This window comes from Phocoena sinus, chromosome 14 (genome assembly GCF_008692025.1).
Source record: "Phocoena sinus isolate mPhoSin1 chromosome 14, mPhoSin1.pri, whole genome shotgun sequence".
Classification (NCBI taxonomy): Eukaryota; Metazoa; Chordata; class Mammalia; order Artiodactyla; family Phocoenidae; genus Phocoena; species Phocoena sinus.
The window spans coordinates 70,570,142-70,588,496 of NC_045776.1; the positions used below are offsets into that span (position 1 = coordinate 70,570,142).

The 18,355-nt window shown below is 50.2% G+C and overlaps 1 protein-coding gene across 1 annotated transcript in view; it reads right to left on the minus strand.

Moving 5' to 3' along the window:
• Positions 1 to 63: 63 nt before the first annotated feature.
• The window catches only part of KIAA1671 (KIAA1671 ortholog), a 188,155-nt gene continuing 169,863 nt past the window's right edge, over positions 64 to 18,355 (minus strand). Inside the window, exons 7-13 of the mRNA XM_032602723.1 lie at positions 18,138 to 18,256; positions 14,889 to 15,144; positions 11,823 to 11,997; positions 10,937 to 11,061; positions 8,771 to 8,913; positions 6,442 to 6,524; positions 64 to 5,207 (exon numbers count right to left, since the gene is read on the minus strand). Coding sequence (XP_032458614.1) covers positions 6,446 to 6,524; positions 8,771 to 8,913; positions 10,937 to 11,061; positions 11,823 to 11,997; positions 14,889 to 15,144; positions 18,138 to 18,256 — 897 coding nt within the window. The 3' untranslated portion in view covers positions 64 to 5,207; positions 6,442 to 6,445. The remainder of the gene's footprint in view (positions 5,208 to 6,441; positions 6,525 to 8,770; positions 8,914 to 10,936; positions 11,062 to 11,822; positions 11,998 to 14,888; positions 15,145 to 18,137; positions 18,257 to 18,355) is intronic.

Here is an 18,355-nt window from a genome sequence, read left to right on the forward strand (position 1 = left end):
GGCTGGGGACAGGCATGCATGCACGGGGGAGTCCATTCATTCACACACCGACACGCTGACGTCTCCAGTGCAGCTCGCGTCAAGGCTTTATTTGCTGCTTTCAGAGTCTGAATGCAACGTCTTTGTACATGCAAAGGTCATTTTGTCTTAGGGCAGTCGACCAGATTCCCAACTGCTCCGCTGTGCGTACGAAACCTCTTTACAGTTACAAAATAGAAAAGTACTGGTAGACATCCAATACTCTGTGAGGTCCGGGAAGCCCCGTTTGTTTTGATGTTAAAAATATAGGTTTCTCTAGATGAATTCTCAGTCACACGATTAGAGATCATTTCTGGGGCTGGATAAAGTGCCGGTCGACCACCTTCTGTTCAGAACTCCTGGAGCCTGTGAGTTCATAAGGCAACTGCAAGGACACCAACTGGCAGGACGCTTCAACTTTCTCGCACACAGGACTCGAGTTGCTTAACGATCGTGACTCAAATATCGGAGGAAGGGACCCAGAAGAAAGGTCAGGAAAATACATAGCGTACGTATATATATTTCCACTCCCCCCTCCATCTTGCAAAGCATTTTGAGGCTCATAACCACCTGGGAAGTGCAGGACTTGTAGGACGTTGGTATGATTTAGGGAACGACACGGTACAAAATATCTTCAGTAACACAACAGATGACGTTCGTGAGCCCCGCATTTACAGGATCTATAAGGCTATGTGGGATGAGCTCATTCTTTAGACAGCGGCATCACGTTGGTTTTTTTTTAGCAGGTGTGACGCCGCCGGAGATTGTTAAAACAGTGCCAGGCTGATTCATGGGAGATGGTGTGGTGCCAGGTGTGAGGGTGACCGTTTAAGGAGATTCTGGGAGGTGAGCAGTGAGCGGCTGAGAGGTTACCTTGCTGGAAATCTCAGGCTGACTTTCCAGGAACCTGGTTTTCTGGCCCCCTCCCTGCAGGAACCAACCTAGACAAAAGAAAGAAATCTCTAGAGGGGTGATGGGGGCCAAAGGAGATACAGACCAAGACTCAGCACATTCATGCCTACCGGTTTTCTATGTGGTTCTATGTTTCCAGACCCTCGACTTGCCCAGAATTCCAACAGGGTAACTCCTGGCAGCTTCTCAGCACAGGGCTCAGATCCATCACTCCCTAAGGGGGTGGGGCCCAAGGTGGACCCCCTTCCAGATGTGGGGCAGGTCCCCTCTCCCTTAAGTGGCTCCCTCCTACTCCATGGAATCACGATGCCATGGGGTTTTGTTTTTGCTTTCCTGTTTTATCACATGTTGGAGGAGGAAAGGCACAGTCGGAGGCTATAGAAGGATTCTCCATTACTGTAGTGACTTGCCACGGCATAAATTGGAGGCGGCGCAATTCCCAGTGGATAGAGTTTTTCTCCCACCTCCCTGCAGACCTCACCCTGAAATGCTAGTTTACACAAAGACAACCGTCATCTAGCTTCCTGTATTAAGGGACAGGGCTGTGTGGGAGGGACCACAGGGATGGAGGAGGAGAGAGGGAGCGGCTGGCTTGAGAGTCCTCTCCTTGGGTGGGACGCTGTCTTCCACGCAGGCCCACGTCACCTTTAAGCAAGCATTTTGTTTTGGAGGTGATCCAATGACACATCTGTGGGTTTTTAGCTTTGTAACGATGCCTAGCTCCTGGGGCAGTCTGGGGGTACCGTGATGAAAAATGTAAATGGACAAGGCAGCTGTCAGTGCCAGGTGGGAGCAGCTGAGGTCTCCTTCAGGGAGATCACGCCTAAGGTTTTTCCAAATCCCCTGCACGGCCTCTAAGGTTGAAGACCTCAGGCTCACCTCTATTCCGATACCTAGAGTTGGCCTCACTTCTTCCCGGGAAGCACAAGGGAAAACACATTTGTCTGAAAGCACATGACTTTGCTTGTCCCCTGCGAAACCTCCCCATCTGATTGTCCTTTGCCCGAACCCCAGACAACAGGAGGCCGTCAGGGCAGCGTCACTCAAAGCCCCCAACACTCTAAACTCCACTGGGGTTTCGTGAGGCTTCTCTTCCACTGGAGTTTCTCTGGTGGTACTGAGAGATTCTCCACAACACTGATTTTTGAGGCCTCACCATGGAATTGTACAGGCCAAAGGCTTCTGTTACATTAGGCAAGAGACCATGAAGAAGGGGATCTACTGGAGGAGAAAAAGATATGGACTTATCAAAAGACCAGCTCTCAAAACGCTGATGTGCAAAGAGGGTGTGGGGGGATGGAGGGGGAGAGAGAGAGTGTGTGAGAGAGAGAGAGTCTAATTTAAATTTAAAAAATCACCTATCTATCCATCTTATTTTTGATGCATTCTGTATAAAACTCTCATTTAAAGAAAGCCAAAGGCCCAGGGGAGGAGGGCTGGATGAGGGCGGGTGACCTGATTGCATACAAATGATTAAGGCATATTAAGTTAGTTTAAAAGGAGACAGATTTCCAAAGGTGGCTCCAGGCAAACTCAAGAAACTATCATACAACCCCTTGCTTAGCCCCCAAGAGCTCATCTGGCTTAGAAAGAGGAGAAATAAAGAACCCGTTTGCCTGGCTATCTGCAAAGGCTCTAAGCATCAGTTGCTGCGAACTTCATCGTACTGATCATCGCGGGAGCCAGGGCTTACGGGAGCCTGCACTGAGTAGGCCGCTCCTGACCCACCGTGATTGTCTGCTCAGCGGTGAAGGGATGAGGCTGCTGTAGTCAGTTTCAAGGGGTGGACTTTGTATGTCCTCATCACCAAGGAATTAAACGGATTTTTATTTCCAATCCAGGTGTGGGAGATTAGGCAGAAGACCTCCAGGTCAATCTTGTTTTCAAGTGTTTGTCTTTCCTGTTGGGTATACATGGGATGAAACATGACTAATTCAAAACTGAGAGTTTTGCATGGTGAGTACCACTATACTGACTGAACAGAGCAAGAGGCTTCCTACTGCCTAAGATGGTACCAAGGGGCCTTCCCACCTTGAGAAAGGCAAAGAAAGACAGCGGGCGAGAAGAGACGTCAGGGTCACAGCGCACTAGGAGTGTCTAGAGGACCTGCTGACCTGGACACTACAGCAAAACTGAAATGAAACATGAACTGGATCTCTGAAGAGTAAGAAAGGAAAATCAGCTGAAGCGGTTCCTGAAAGGATTAAATCCCCAAATGGCCAGAGAGAGCGGACTGACCACAAACTCAGGGAATGAAGAGGATACAAACTGTGATCGAGCAGGACCAGAGCTCCAGACACACAGGCGCGAGGTTTCCAGATGCACAAGGTTGCCCGGGAGACGGGCTCCAACAACCGCCCATCCGGTAGCCAAAGCTCAGCCAACAGGACTCGGGGAGGGAGGGCCTCTCACCCCCACCTCGGTCACTGTCCATGGTGCTGAACCACAGCCCCTCTCGGGCCCGGGTGTTTGTCTTAACCTGCAGAGACGGGACTGGTCTCCATCCTGCCATACCCAAGAGAGGAAGGAGGTGGTAATGGGAGATAAGGGAGGAAGAGCTGAGGAGACAAACAGAGACTGAAGGAGGGGTGGCCAGGGAGAAGGGAAGCAGGTTTTGACACCATTTGCAAAGAATGGATTTATTAGGAGAGACTTTCACCTCTTGGGAAGTCCATTGCTGAGCAAGGATCCATTAAGAAGCTCAGCCCCAGTGCCCCTCAGCAATCACAGGCTGCCCTGTGAACTGCCCAAGCAACTCTCTCACACATGGGTGTCTCCCGGGCAAGGTTGGCACAAAGTTTATGGCAACTCCAGACGTGGCGGTGGGCCGGCTATCCCTGGGATGACTGCTGGGGCCTTGGGCTCAAGAGGTGGAGAAGGCTGGTGTGGAGGATTTCCAAAAACAAGGACAGAGTAGCCATGACTGGAGACCCCAGAGGTCTTGGAGATTCCTGGGAATGAGCTTAGAGTTGCCAAGAAAAAAAAAGAGGCAAGGCAAGCCTATACTTGGTTACCTAGCGTCTAGCAAGTCTGTCCAGAGTTCCTGGGCTGGGGGTCGGGGGGACTCCCCTCCAGAGAAGGGCTTTCAGCAAGACCCTCCCTTCCTGCATTTGGACCTAGAAAAAGCACCTGGTCAGGTAGAATTGGGGGGAGGTTGGGTAGAAAGAAGAGGTGAGAAGAAACAAAAAGGACCCCTCATTCATCGTTTGTCCTGAGACCGACTGGGAATAGATCTTTTATGCCAGCAGCTCAGGTTGTGTTCAGAAAGGGACTTTGGAGAAAAAGCCTCTCGGGTGGGTCTGATGTTTGGGAGGGAAAGGCACTGCCATTTGGGCTGCAGTTTTTTGAACCTTGAGGCCAAGGGACAAAGGTCACCCTACAGAAATCAGAGCTCGGATGAATAGAAACCAGGAAAGTGTACACCAGGGTGACAATCAGAATTTTTAAAAAGCTTGGGGTAGGGATAAGATAACCTGAGATGATTGGATACTTCAAGCAAACTATTCACACGCCTCTCCTCCTGTTCTTTAACATAAAAACATATATACATATCAAATTTCAAAGAAAGTTGGCTGGATTATTGCTTTATCACCTTCTAAAGCAAACAAAACGTGATGTACAATGGAACAGGCAAGCTCTGCACACAGCCCCACTGGGAGGATAAATACACTTGAAAGAATGAGGGCAGGTGTGTTTAAAGATCAGAACTGCTGATTCTTCGAGAGGGAGAAGGAATTCGCCAAAGGAGCGATCAAAGCCCCCAGCCCGGTGGTACTGCTGGGACCACAGTTACCGCAGGAAATGTATGGTTTCATCTTCCTTGGAAATGTCCTTCCAAAAAAAGACCAGCCCTGGGTGGGGGTCGGGGGGAAGAGGCGCTTTCACGACTCAGAACCCAGGGGAGACGGTCCAGCCTTACATCCATGTTCCTGGAGCTGCTGCAGGGGTTTAAGATGGGTAGAAATGCACATTTTTACATTAAACAAAACAAAACCAAACCACCAGCATGGACATTTCTGGGCCGCTTGGCTTCTTTCCCAGCCTGAAGTGCTGTCCGGGGAGACAGAGCACGTGCTCGTGGAGGGTGAGCCTTCCTGCCCCATCCGTCCGGGAGAGCCTGTGGCGAGGGGGGGCATTGGGAAGCCTTCTCCACCCGACCGACAGACTGACCGACCGGAAGGGCCCAGGTGTGTGCAGGAAGCAACAGCAGCAGCGGGACCTCGTCTTCGGGTACTGACAGTTAAGGCTTGTTCATTAGACGTGGCAGTGGCCCCTGTCTGGAGAGGAAAGGACAGTCCTGGTGTCAGCAGGGGGAACAAGAGATGCCATTTCTCCCCATCATCGAGCCCTAAACACTTTTCTGGTGCTCCCCAAGGCAGCCACCCCACAAGCTACAGGCCAGGAAAGATGACTTTTCTTTTTTGAGGGGTGGGATGGGGAAGGTGGCAGGCGGCTGGATATGATGGAATGAACGTGAAATTTAGGGTCAGGTCAGGGTGCCAGCGTCGGTGGTGTCCTCAAATGGATGGCCGGAAGCTTCACTGAGATATCGTGCGTACAGCACTGAGCATCAAATAAACACAGGCTCTGATCCCTTATCTGAAATCCTAGAGCATAGGTTTATTGGGGAATTTAGAAATTTTGAGTTTGTTAGATACATATATACAGACATATATATGCTTATATGTAAATATTATGTAACATATAATACATACGTACATTATGCAACACCCCCATAATTAAGCATATAATATGCTTGCAGTATTATGTATGGATATTCATATAAAATGGGGAAAACAGAGTCTAAATAGTATTTTATCCATGCAGGTCAGGTTTTGTCACTAAATAAGGGATGGAGGTGCTTCGTTTTGCGAGCTTTCTGGATTTCAGGTTTGTGGAGAACGGGTGGTGGGTCTCCTGTGCTGCTCAGAGCAAAGCTGACTCTGACGGAGCAAGAGCTATGTGTTTCTCCCCCAGGGACTTCCGGTCCATTCTCAGGGAGCCCTCTGGACCGCTCGGCAACATGGGCGCTGCTACCCCATTTTACAGATGGGCAAACTAAAGTTCAAGAAGTTAAATCATTTGGGGCCCACATCAGGGCATATCTAATCGTTCGATTTTTTAATTTCTTTTTTTTTTCAAATTAATTTTTAATTATACAGGTTGTATAGGACTGTAGAAATTGGGGACATTTCAGATTAAGCCGTCCTGCCCGTTCAATTTATAAAGGGGGCCTGAGATGCAGTGAGAAGGGCTGGGCAAGGGCATGAGACCAGAGTCCATGCCCTTTCCACCCACCCCAGGCCGTCCAACTGTGTTTTTTTTTTCCCTAAGAAGAAGCAGATCATTGCCACCCTCTTTACGGGAACCCCAAACACCCTCAACCACATTTTCCCTTCTCTTTTCCAGGGTACAGCATCCCAAGTCTCTGAGCCTTGGCCTCCCGGCCCAAGTCCCCTGCTCCTCAGGTTGCAGGCTCTGTCCGGGTCTCCCCTCCAGAGCCCCTCATACCTGCTCAAGCTTGGTTTTCATACAAGCTTTGCCTCTTCTTGGATTTCAGCTCCTTTAGCCACTGGGGAGAGGGCTCTTCCGATCTGAAACCACAAAGGCAGTGGGAGTCAAGTGTGAGCCTGACCGAGGACTCCCTGAGGGACCCAATTCTCCTGCCGCCGTGTGGGTGGGGGCTGAGCCACACTCGCAGGCGGCAAAGATGCCCATGTCGACATGACTGAAACAGGAATTAAACAAAGTGCTCCAAAATGAAGAATGTTAGATAAACCATGGTACATCCATTCTGTGAAATAATCTTAAGCAGAAAGTCATGCTTACATAAAATTATTTCCATCCATCCATTTGCCACCCAAATATCCATCCATCCTTCCGTCTCTCTACCCAGGTACATGGCCATAAGGGTTAACTCTGTGTGTCCACTTGGCTAGGCCACAGTGCCCAGCTGTTTGGTCAAACATTATACTAGCTATTTCTGTGAAGGTATTTTATTTTGTTTTTTAGATGAGATTAATATTTAAACCAGTTGTCTCTGAATAAAGCAGATTACCCTCCATAACATGGGTGGGCCTCATCCAATCAGTCGAAGGCCTTAATTAAAAAAGACCAACCTCCCTAGAAGAAGAGGGAATTCTGCCAAGATACTGCCTTTGGGACTTGAACTGCAACACCAGCTCCTCGTCAGGTCTGCAACCTGCCTGTCTACCCTGTAGAATTTGGACTTGTCAGCGTCCACAATCGTGAAAAACAATTCCTTAAAATAAATCCTTCTCTCTCTCTCTCTCTCTCTCTCTCTCTCTCTCTCTCTCTCTCTCTCTCTCTCTCTCTCTCTCTCTCCCTCTCTCCCCCTGTGTATACATACTATTGTTATGTTTCTTTGGAGAACCCTGACTAAAACAATGCCTGTAAGACACAGATAGATAGATCTTATGTTTACTGAATAATAACAATAATTATTTGGGGGAGGTACGATTTGTTTTAACTTTTTTTAAAAATTGAAGAACACACATCCAGAAATCACTCAGATCATAAGCACACAGCTCAATGAATTTTCTCAAAGTGAATACACTTGAGTCATCACCAACCGAATGATAACATTTTCGAGTGTCTTATTTTTTACTTTCTTCTTTATGTATTTTTCTCTGTTTCTCAGAATGGCTTGTAATGAGAACACATCATTTTAACAAAAACAATGAAGTCAAACAAAAACATCTGAAAATTTTTTAAAGAAAAAGAAATCATACTTATGAAGACTTTAATGGCTATGGGAGAATCGTCACATGAAACCGGAAAAGAAGCTATATATAGTTTATGTTGTAATCGCGACTACATTTAAAAAGAATGGAAGGAGAAAGGCCCAAACGTCACTATGGTAGTCTTCTGGCGGGGCGGGGGGGGGCGGGGTGGGGCGGAGGGGTGGGGTATCACATCATGGGTGATTTTCTTTCCTGCTTTATATTCATTTTATATTTTCTACAATTCCTAAGGTGAGCATGTACTACTTTTATAATCAAACACATGTACACACAAGACCTTACTTCTGTTGATCTCAGAGAAAGCTCCTGACTCCACAGTCCCAGAGGGCTCAGGGACATTGCTGACCTGGCTGGGGGTGGGGCGGGGGTCTGTGAGGAAGGAGAGGTCCCCTGGGCAGATAGGGGTCTGAGGACCCCAAGCAAGGCTTGCCTGATGGTGGAGGCTCAAAACCAGGCCTCCTGGTCTGGGGGTCCCTCCAGCCCTGGAGAAACGCTGGTGCCCTCAGCTGACTCCAGAGCAATTCTGGCATCCGCAGAGCAAGACAGGTACCATCTCTGCCTCAGCCTGTCTCTCTCTCTCATCCTCTTGCTTTCCTGCTTCCCACGGCCCACTCTGTGCTCCAATAACATGCACAGCCTACAGCGCCCAGTTCTACCAGGCCTCTGGACCTTTGCATGTGCTGTGACTTTGGCCACCTCTCTTGTCTGTCATGATGCAGATCGGGCACCCCCTCCTCTTGGAAGCCTTTTCCACACCCGTCCTCCTCAAGTCTGGGTTCTGAACTCTTCTTCTGCCTTCCTCTATCACTGGGGTCCGATAGTAAGTATTTTTGACTTTGCAGGTTATAGGGTGTCTGTGTCAACGTGTCAGGTCTGCAGTTGCATCAGGAAAGCAGCCACAGACAATCCTTAAATGATGGCTGTGTGCCAATAAAACTTTATTTACAAACACAGACAGTGGGCTGAATTTGGCCTGTGGGCTATAGTCGGCCAACCCCTGCTCTATCATAGCTCTTATATTACAATAGCAGTATCATGCATAATCCCTAACTTTTATGCGTTAGCAACACTCTCACCTTTCGTCCTTCTCCACGCTGGAGGGCAGCACGCGACTGCCCAGCACCCCAGGCTGGAAGGGGGACTTGGGGGTCTTGGGCTGTGGGGCCCAGCTGGGGGTATCGCTGGGACTGTCCATCTCTGGCCTCTTGTGCAGCTGAGCCTGGGAAGAGAAGACAGGGGTGGAGTCTGTAACCCGCCCTCGGTCTGGGGAAGGGTCCCATCCTACGGCACTTGTCACTGCATGGCGACAGCAGGGCTCCCAGCATCTGAACGGACCCAGGCAGCAGACTCAGGGGTGGGGGAGATGCTGCCTGACCGTGGAGGCCAAGAAAAATCGGAGGTCAGGCTTGTAGTCCAAGAGGCCACCCTTGACCACTGGGATCAAACAACTGTGAAAAACCCACACAATCACATTATCTTTGGCTGAAAAGCCACCATGTGTGGTGTCCTCATCACAGTTTCCTGAGAACCCCGAGATGGAGACAAGAGATGCATCTTGCAGCTGAGGCCCAGCTCTTTTAAGCTCTTTGCTCCTGTGAATATGAAGAAGTGAGGTTTCTGACTATCAGATTTGCACAGGGAAGACGCAGGGTGGATTCCCACCATTTTTGGAGGGCACACAGGGAATGGGATGATTTGGAATGGTGTGCCCAGAATTCCTTTGGGGGCTAGGGGGGGTATGATGGTGGCAGGTGGCATCTGTCTCCAAGTCAATGCTGGCAGAGCCCCCAGCAATAGCGGTCATCACCATCGTCGGCCTGGCAGCTTCTGTGCACTGGGCATCCAGCGACTGGACTCCACCAGGTGTAAGTTATATGACACATGTTTCCAGGGTGGAGACTGGCTTTCTCTGTTTTATAGAGGAGTAGCCTAAAGGTCAAAGGTTGAGCAGTTGGCCCAAAGTCACATGGTTTTCCCCAACTAGGATTCGTCCTAGGTCTGCCCAATTCCAACTCCAGGGCTCTTTCGAGAAAAAGCCCGGCAGCCTCCCTAGGGCCTCTGCTCCCTCCTGTAAGCAGGGCCTTTCTCTGCCCCCCGTGTTAGGCTGCCCTGTAAGGCAGCCTTTGTTCCAATGCTTCAAAAAAGAAGTCAGAAAACCTCTGGCCTGGGACAGCTGCTGCAAGACATTTATGTTTTGAAGGCCTGTAAAATGAATTACAGGGACAAGTATGCATCCGCTGTTTATCAACTTTTTATTCTTGCCAGAAATGACATGAAAAGCAAAGCTGCCATCTGCTGAAGGAGTGGCAAGTTCACAGCCCCTAACAGGAGGCTCCCTGGCCACACGGAGTGTGGGGTTGAGAAATTCCACAAACAACCTAGGCTTCTTTGTCTTGATTTCTTCTTCAGTAAAATGGGAGTAAAGAGCTACCTTTTTTAGGGTTGCTGGGGACATAAAGCAAGTTTGCAAGCACATGGTGCCTGGGGATAAAAGAGGCCCCTCTCTTGCTTGCATTAAGTACCGCTGCCTCCCAGGACCTGTGAGATGCTCGGTGGAGCTGAGGGTGGGGAGACAGCCCAGCCCTGCCCTCAGGATTCCACAGTCCAGCTGGGATTGCGGTGCTATTTAAGACAGATTAATATGGCTCCAATGCTGACTTCTCACATTGTTTGGAATCAAAATAATCATTTTATGTGCCTCCCACCCCTAGCACACCAGATTCCTCAAGAACAGAAGCCTGGGCTAGTTCACTCCTGTTTCCCAGACATCCAGCACTGGGCCTGATGCCTAAGGTGGACTTTTAACCCCCTTTACAGATGAGCACATGGAGGCTTAGCTGGAAGACCAAACTGAGCAGCAGGTGTGGGGGCTAGAGAAAGAAGTGGAGATTCAGAAACACAGGATTACTGGAGAAATCCAAATAAATCAGTAGTATTGTTCATGGCACCGGGCCAAGGCCGATGTCCTGGTCTTGATAATGTACCATGGCCATGGGATGCTTTAGCACTGGGGGAAGCTGGGTGAGGAGGGGTCCCCGGGAAGTCTCTCATACTAGTTTTGCAACTTCTCATGAATCTTCAACTATTTCAAAAATTAGACAGAGAGGGAGGAAGACAGGAAGGGAGGAAGGGAGGGATGCAAGGAAGGAGAGAGGGAAGGAAGGAGGGAGGAGGGTGAGAAACATGGGCCTGTCTGTTTTGCTGCCACAGGTAAGCATAGCTCTGGGCATGAAGTCTGGTACCTTCAGCGCTGCCGGGTCCATGCCTGGAAACACGGGCATCCTCTGGGGTCGGCTGATGGGCGTCCTCTCAGCTCTGGGCGTCTTCTCCTCCTCATCTGACTCTTCCTTCCTGGGGGATTTCTCCTCTGTTGCAAAGAAAAGCGTACTGAAGTCACTGGCAGCCTCCATTCTGAGATTTTGCTTCTCCTTAAAACTCTTCCGTGGCTCTCCATCTACGGATCAAGTCTAACTCCTTAGCAAGGAATCACAACTCTCCACGAACTGGCTCTTCCTTTCTAGCTTGATTCCTGCTATTTCTGGCTTGGGAAACACTGAACTGCTTAGAGAAACGACCCGCCCCTGCCCCCGCCACACCCACGGAATGTTCTTTCCACACCTCTGCCCCTTTGATCCTGTTGATATTTCCATCTGGAATACCCTTCCCTGGCTAATTCCTATCTGTTCTTTAGGATTCAGCTCAAGGTTTGACGTGGAATGCAGCCAAAGAAGTCCTTAGAGGAAAATGCATAGCCTTAAATAATTTATTAGAAACCCCAAAAGACTGACAATAAATGAACTGATCTTTCAACTTGAGAATCTAGAAAAAGACCAGCAAACAAACCTGAAGAGAGGATAAGGGTGAATTTAATAAGGATAACAGCATAAATAGTGAAATCCTATTAAGTTGTCTCAGTTCCTTGCAACCTGTGCAGCCCCAACTAATATATCATCCTCAAAAAAATGTTTTACCTAGTTTCTAAAAAGCTTGGTGGAATAAGAAACCACAGTTTCCTACGTTATTGTGTTCTAATACCCCACAGCCTTCAAAGTCAGAAAGCTCTTCCAGGGTTTAATCTAAATCCTTCCTGCTATCCAATGTGCTACCTGTGGAGGAGAGGGGGCATACCTGTGGAGTCCTTGAACATCCACGTGCTGTTGGCCTCCTCCTCCAAAGGAGACCTGCTCTCCGACTCGCTGACTCGGCTGCGCCGGAGGGAGTGGGAGATGGGAGCCCGGCGGCGGCTTCTCTTGCTGAGCTGCACCCGGGTCTTTAGGGCACTTGAGTCGAGGACTGAAGTTTGCTGTGGGAGTGGCAGGGAAGAAGAGGGGAAACAAAGCATGGGAAACGTTAAATGGGGGCATCAGCCAAGGAAGGTGTGCATAGCTGTGTCGATACACAATGCTATTTAGGTGGTATATGGGCCAGCATTTCCGCATTTCAGTAGGAACCTAACACTCTAAGCCTACTTTCTCTGTGAGATATAGCATGTAGGCTGATTCCAAGAATCAAATAAACCTTGAGTGCCCCACACAGTGCCTGGAACACAGTGGGCACATAATGGAAATGGCTTTCCGCTCCTGGTGACATCATCTGAGCAGGTAAGCTAGAGCAGTACCTAACAGGAGCTCAGTACATGTTTGTTTGTTTGTTGAATGAATAACTGAACACATCATCTAACTAAATCCTTACAACAACCTTATTCCACACAGGGTCCACGAGCTGAGAGGTTCTCAGTGTGGTCCTTCCTCTACCCACAATAATTCAGGGTGCAGGTGGGAGCCGGTGGAGCACCTACTAAGTACCAGGCATTAGTTTGCGAGCATCACACTGTGAGCTGAGGCGGGTGGAGGGTCAGTGATGGTTTCCAACATCACCACCTTTTGTGCTGAGAGGGCTGGGGGCAGACCACCTGGGTAGGCCCAGCAAGAAGGTGGGGCAGCCTCTGGCTCAGTGATCTCCAAGGAGATAGTGGTGAAGAGCCCGGAGCTTGGGCTTCAAATCCTGCTCAGTTTGAATGCCAGCTGTGTGACCTCAGAGCAGGGGACTTACCCTCTCTGAGCTCGGGTGTCCCTATTCGTAAAAACGGAATGATAATAGTATCCCCTTGCCAGGGTGGTTGAGAGAATTCAGGGAGCCCAGGCATGGAAAGTCCTGGTTCCAGTAGCACCCGACTCAGGCTCGCAGCCGTGAGCTATTCCTACGATGGGCTTCTCCCTTCCTGGCCAGCTCAGGTCCTGGCCTGAAATGTTGGATTCTTCCTCTCAGGTCCACTTTGGAGGAATTCTGTCACCCAGGGCCTTTTAAGTTAGCGATGATGAGCTAATTTCAGTGACTCATTTCCCAAAGTCGGTAAGTGACAGACACCCCATTGGGGGCGGGAGGAGGGGGCTGATACCTGCACAGATGTTTCCCAAACTGGCTGTGATGCTGTCCAGTGGGGGGATTTGTGTGGGGCTGGTGGAAGTTGGGGAGAGATGGAAATCATAAAGGGTCCGCCGTCCTCAAGAGGAGAGCATATATCTCCGGTCACTAGTAAATAGAGCGGGTTTCTCAGACTCAGGGAAAGTGGGAGGGAGCCACAGCAACGCAGGGGCTGCTGAAGGGGGCGTGGTCCCGTTCCCCAGGGCCACCCGTGCAGCCTCAGGCTGGTGCAGAAGCTGATTCCTTCCCTAGTGCCTCGCCTCCCCTTTCAGCCTCCCAACACTGCCTGTGGGAGACCTCAGTGTTAAAGAATTGGCTGGGCCTGTGCTTAGGGACACTGGCATTTCAATCACTCAGTGGCCACTTCTGTTCCCGAATCAGCAAAAATGAGGGAGTCCCTTGTGGTCTAGCGGTTAGGGTTTGGTGCTCTCACTGCCATGGCCCAGGTTCAATCCCTGTCGGGGAACTGAGATCCTGCAAGCTCCTCAGTGTGGCCAAAATTTTTTTTTTTTTTAATGTTTAAAAAAAAAAAAAGTAGCGTTGTCTCTGGTTATATGAAAGGATAAGTTAAAAAAAATAAAATAAAAATGGGGCCGGGGTTTTGCCTCTTGGGCTTAGTGTTCCAGAAGGTAAATCAGGAGACTTATGCTATGGCACAGTGACATCGTATGGGCGTGTAAGCTGGAGCAATGCTTGGGACATGGCTGGAGCTCAATAAATGTTTGTTGGATGAATAACTGAATAAATCCCCTAACTAAACCCTGACAACCTGCACCCTGTCCATGTTTATACAGTGGGGTGCCCCAGTGGAGACTGAGTGTGTGCCTTTCCTCATTTCTGCCCTTATTTAGAGATGCCAGAGAGAGACCGTGACCACATTTAGGAAGGAGAATCCCATTTGAGGCCCTAAAGGAAGCCCCACACCTAAAGCAGTGATGGTCCTTCTCTGGGGGCATCTGTGTCGTCATCTCTAAGGGTGTGGACGTGAGGCTTCACTGAGGAGACAGGGTCTGTTTTGGATTTTGCATCATTTAGATGTTGCATCCTCAGGAGGGTGGGCAGGTAGCCCTACTGTCAGGGAAGGAGAATAATAAAACCCCTGTGTCTCAAGGATTGAAAAGGACAACCTGCCTGACCCCTGCAGGTCTAGAAGGGGCTGGGTAGGAGGCAGTTGGACTTGGGTGGCTAGCATCCTGTAGGATGGCTCTCCGTGGGCCCCAGAAGAGCTGAGTTCTGAGGGCTGCCCACGCCTGAGGAGGCTCCCCTTTACAGACAGGCTTGGATTCCCTGGCTCCAGGGACGTGGTCCCACTTGTCAAGACCTTGGTAAGAACCCCCAGCAGAATTGGTCTGAGCGAAGTCCAGGCTGCACGCCTAGATTTGCAGGCCTCAGGCAGACACCTCCCACCCGCCAGGGGTGAGAGGCCAGATGGCCTGTTCGCCTAACAGGTGAGGGCTCAGCTCAGTTTTAATTTGTACACATATGGTTGCATTCACAGCCGTGAAACCCACTGTACTGGTTACAGGTGGACAACGAAGCCGAGGTTCAGAGAGGTGAAGACAGTTGCCCCAAGACACACAGCGGGTGTGTGGCAGGTACAAGCCTCATGTAGACTTCAGTCCCATCTCAGACTGTGCCCTCTGCACCCACCACAGGGGGCCCTGGCACATAGACTCTACCAGGGAAAGGGGTAATTCATCGGGAGATGCTAGAACGTCCCTTTAAGAAGAAATGACTGTTTCCAGCACGTGCTCCCAACGACTGACTTACATGGATAAAGGAGAAGTCGTCCACCCTCTTTGCGGGGCAGGCATCTGCTGGGGGCGGCCCCTCCATCCCGTCAGTGGATTCCAGGTCCGTGCTGGATCGGTCCACGCTGGTGCTCTGCTGGTCCTTGGAGCAATCATGCTGGTCCCCAGCAGAGGTGGTCTCCGTTTGGGAGGACAGGGAAGACAGGCGGCTGCTGGGGGGCTGCTTCTGAGCTGACGTGGCACTGCTGTCCGGGGATGGGGACTCGGGGGCCAAGCTATGAGAATGGAAGGAAGGGAGGGAGGCCTGGTCGGGCAGGTTGTTTCAGAGACCTGAATTTCAAGGAAGGGAAGTGGCAGAAGGTAGGGTGTGGGCTGTGCTTTATATGCCAGGAAACAAGAGACAGAACATCCCAGTTAGGAGAACCACTCTGGGCCCAGCCAGGTGCTGTCCATGGTGCCTCTAGAACACCTGAACAGGTGCAGAATGGGTGCAGAATGTCCCGTTCAAGACCCTCTAACCCTGCGCCGTCCAATACGGGAGCCACTGGTCACATGTGGGCCGTTGGGCCCTTGCAATGCGGCGAGTGAGGGCTGAGCTGGGCCCTGAGTACAGTCAGTACACACTGATTCCCAGCACTTTGAGTGAAGAAAAACGAACGTAAAATACCGCGTTAATAACTTTATAGTGATTACATGTTAAAATGGTAGTATTTCGGATCTACTGGGCTCAACAGAACATACTGTTAAAATTAATTTTGCCTGTTTCTTTTCTACTGACGTGGCTACTGGAACACTAAAACTGCCTCGAGTTTGCAGCTTGCGCTGTATTTCTGTGGCACAGCGCTGATGTAGACCAAATAATCACTGGCCGTCACCAGCGGGAGAGCAGGAGGGGGGGAATCTCCTGCATTGTTTCATCCATCCATTCATTCACTCACTCACTCGAGATTTACGGAGCGCTTACTATGCGCCAGGCCCTGTGCTAAAAATTGTATCGTTCCATCCTCTTCACAGTCCTACGGTGATTACCCTATAATCCTGCAACGTCCACAGCCCTAGGAGACAGGATTAACCTCAGGAAATTAAATACTAACCTCGCTCGAGATGAGGAAACCGAGGCACAGAGACGTGAAGTAGCCCGCCCAAAGGGACAGACCTGACCCCAGAATCCAGGTCCTTGACCCTCTCCTCCTGGAATTTCTGCCCATAAAGTATTCCAAGTACCACTTGGATAATTGGAACCACACAAGATAGAAAATATGTCAATAAATCAAACCATTAAATTAAATAGGCTCTCCGCTCCCCCCTTAAAAAGACCCCAAAGCCAAGAGCACAGGAAAGCCTAACCCTAAGGAAGGGGGGACGGGCACACCAGACACCACCTCACTGATAGGAGGGTCTGCCCTGAAATACCCCTGAGCTGCACCCTTGGGCAGAACCTGCAACCCAGGTGTACTGGTGTTTCACTGCAGGAGCACAGCCATGCTTTCGTCAGCTCGGGGAAGAATTTATTCCTTGGAATAGGCAGGATGTTTGGGTGTGGGGTGCGACTGAGGCAAATCCACAAAAAATGAGGGAAATACCACTGAGGAGGCTGCAGGTGGCGCCGCTGCTCAGGGCTGGGAGCACAGCAGCTCCGGGGCCCTTTCCCGGAGGAGGAGCTGCAGTGCCTCCTGGAGACAGCAGGGGGCGACCCCAGGACACAGGGGAGATGCCAGGTCCCAGAGGGAGAAGGGGCCTCCCAGGGTCACACAGCGACCGCAAAACCAGGACACCCAGGCTTCCAGACTCGCTCACTGATTAACACACATCACAGGGTAGGAAAGAAAACAAAAAGGCTTCATGGGTACTGGAAGGAACCTGTGCTTCCCTTTTTCTTACCCACTTCCAATTCCATCAACCTCCACCCAGCTTTAGTACCAATGACAGCTATGGGACATAAACCAGCAGAGGGGTGTGGCCGCTCCTGACGGGTGGGGGCAGGGGAAGGAGATGGGAGACCTGGGTTTGAGTCCAGCTCAGCCATGGACACACCATATCCCTGGGCATGAGACCCACAGATGAGGAAACTGAGTCACACAGTGACACAGCTGGTAAGTGGCCATGCCGGGGTCGACCCAGGTCTCCCTGACTTCAAAACACCGTGCGATCCTGTGGCCCGCCGGTGGGAAGTGTGAGCTGAGAACACGGCAAGCCCACCTCCCGGTTGTCCACGAAGCTGCTGCTGTGTTCGATCCCCCCCCAAGGGAGAGAAGAAAAACTGCATTTTTAAAACAACGAACGGGTGCAATGTATCAAGCTCCTACTAAGTGCCGGGAAATATGCCAACTGCTGCACAGGTTACCCTGCTGACAACCCCACGTGCCTCAGTCTTTGCCTCTGCAAGATGGGGCAATAGGATTAAATGTTATGTTTCAGTGCTTACAACAGTGCTCGGCCTGTCCGCTCAACAGACCTTGGCTCTTTTTATGCGCGTCATCCCCCTTCTATGGAGAAGGAGCGTGAAATCCGGCAAATATGACTAATTTACCCAGGACCTCACAGCCAGCTGGAGTGAAGCTGGAGTTCAGACCTGCCTGCCTCCTGAATCCAGGCGATGCTCAGTGACCTCCAGGCTTCTGCCACAGTCATAATAATATTTCTTCCCAGCCAGGCTGACACCTGAGGGGCCCTACAAGCCTCTAACAGCGGTGATACTAAATGCTGACATAGCTTATAGAGCAGTATCTGTAATATGCTCCTATATTTGTAAACACACAATATACATACAGAAAAAAGTCTAGAAAGACAACAAACAACATTAATGAAGGTTATATCTGTGTGCTGGGATTAGAGACGATTTTCATTTTCAGTTTGATTTTTTTTATGGTATTGTAATTATGTAATTTTTTTCATGAAACACACGTAACATGAAATTTACCAGTAGAGCATTCACAATGTTGCACAACTATCACCGCTCCCTGGTTCCAGAACATCTTCATCTCCCCAGAAGGAAACCTGGTCCCTGTTGAGCAGTCACTCCCCTCCCCCTCCCCCCAGCCCCCGGCAACCACAAATCTACTTTCTGTCTCTATGGATTTGCCTATTCTGGACATTTCATATATCATTTGAAAACAAGTTTTCTGTACATTCTAAATTTCTGTTTTATAAAAAGAAATGGTTTGCTCTTATAGTTACAGACAAAACAGTTCTACTTAGTAACAGAGAAATCAGGAGGCAGATGGGCCACCCTGGCTCCCGCCCAGAGGCCCCGCCCCGCACGCCCTACCTCTCCCCGCTCTGGTGCTGGTGCAGCCACGTCCCATACTGGCTGTCGGCTTCCTGCACGAGGGTGTCAGTGTCCTTGGCCTCGGGGGTCCGCCTGGAGAAACACTGCTTCAGCTGATCCTGCAAGGACAAGCCAGAGGTTTCTATCAGGGAAAATGCTCAGAACCTGGTCCCAGCTGGTAACTCACAGTGCATCGCCCCCTGCTCGAACCCACCTCA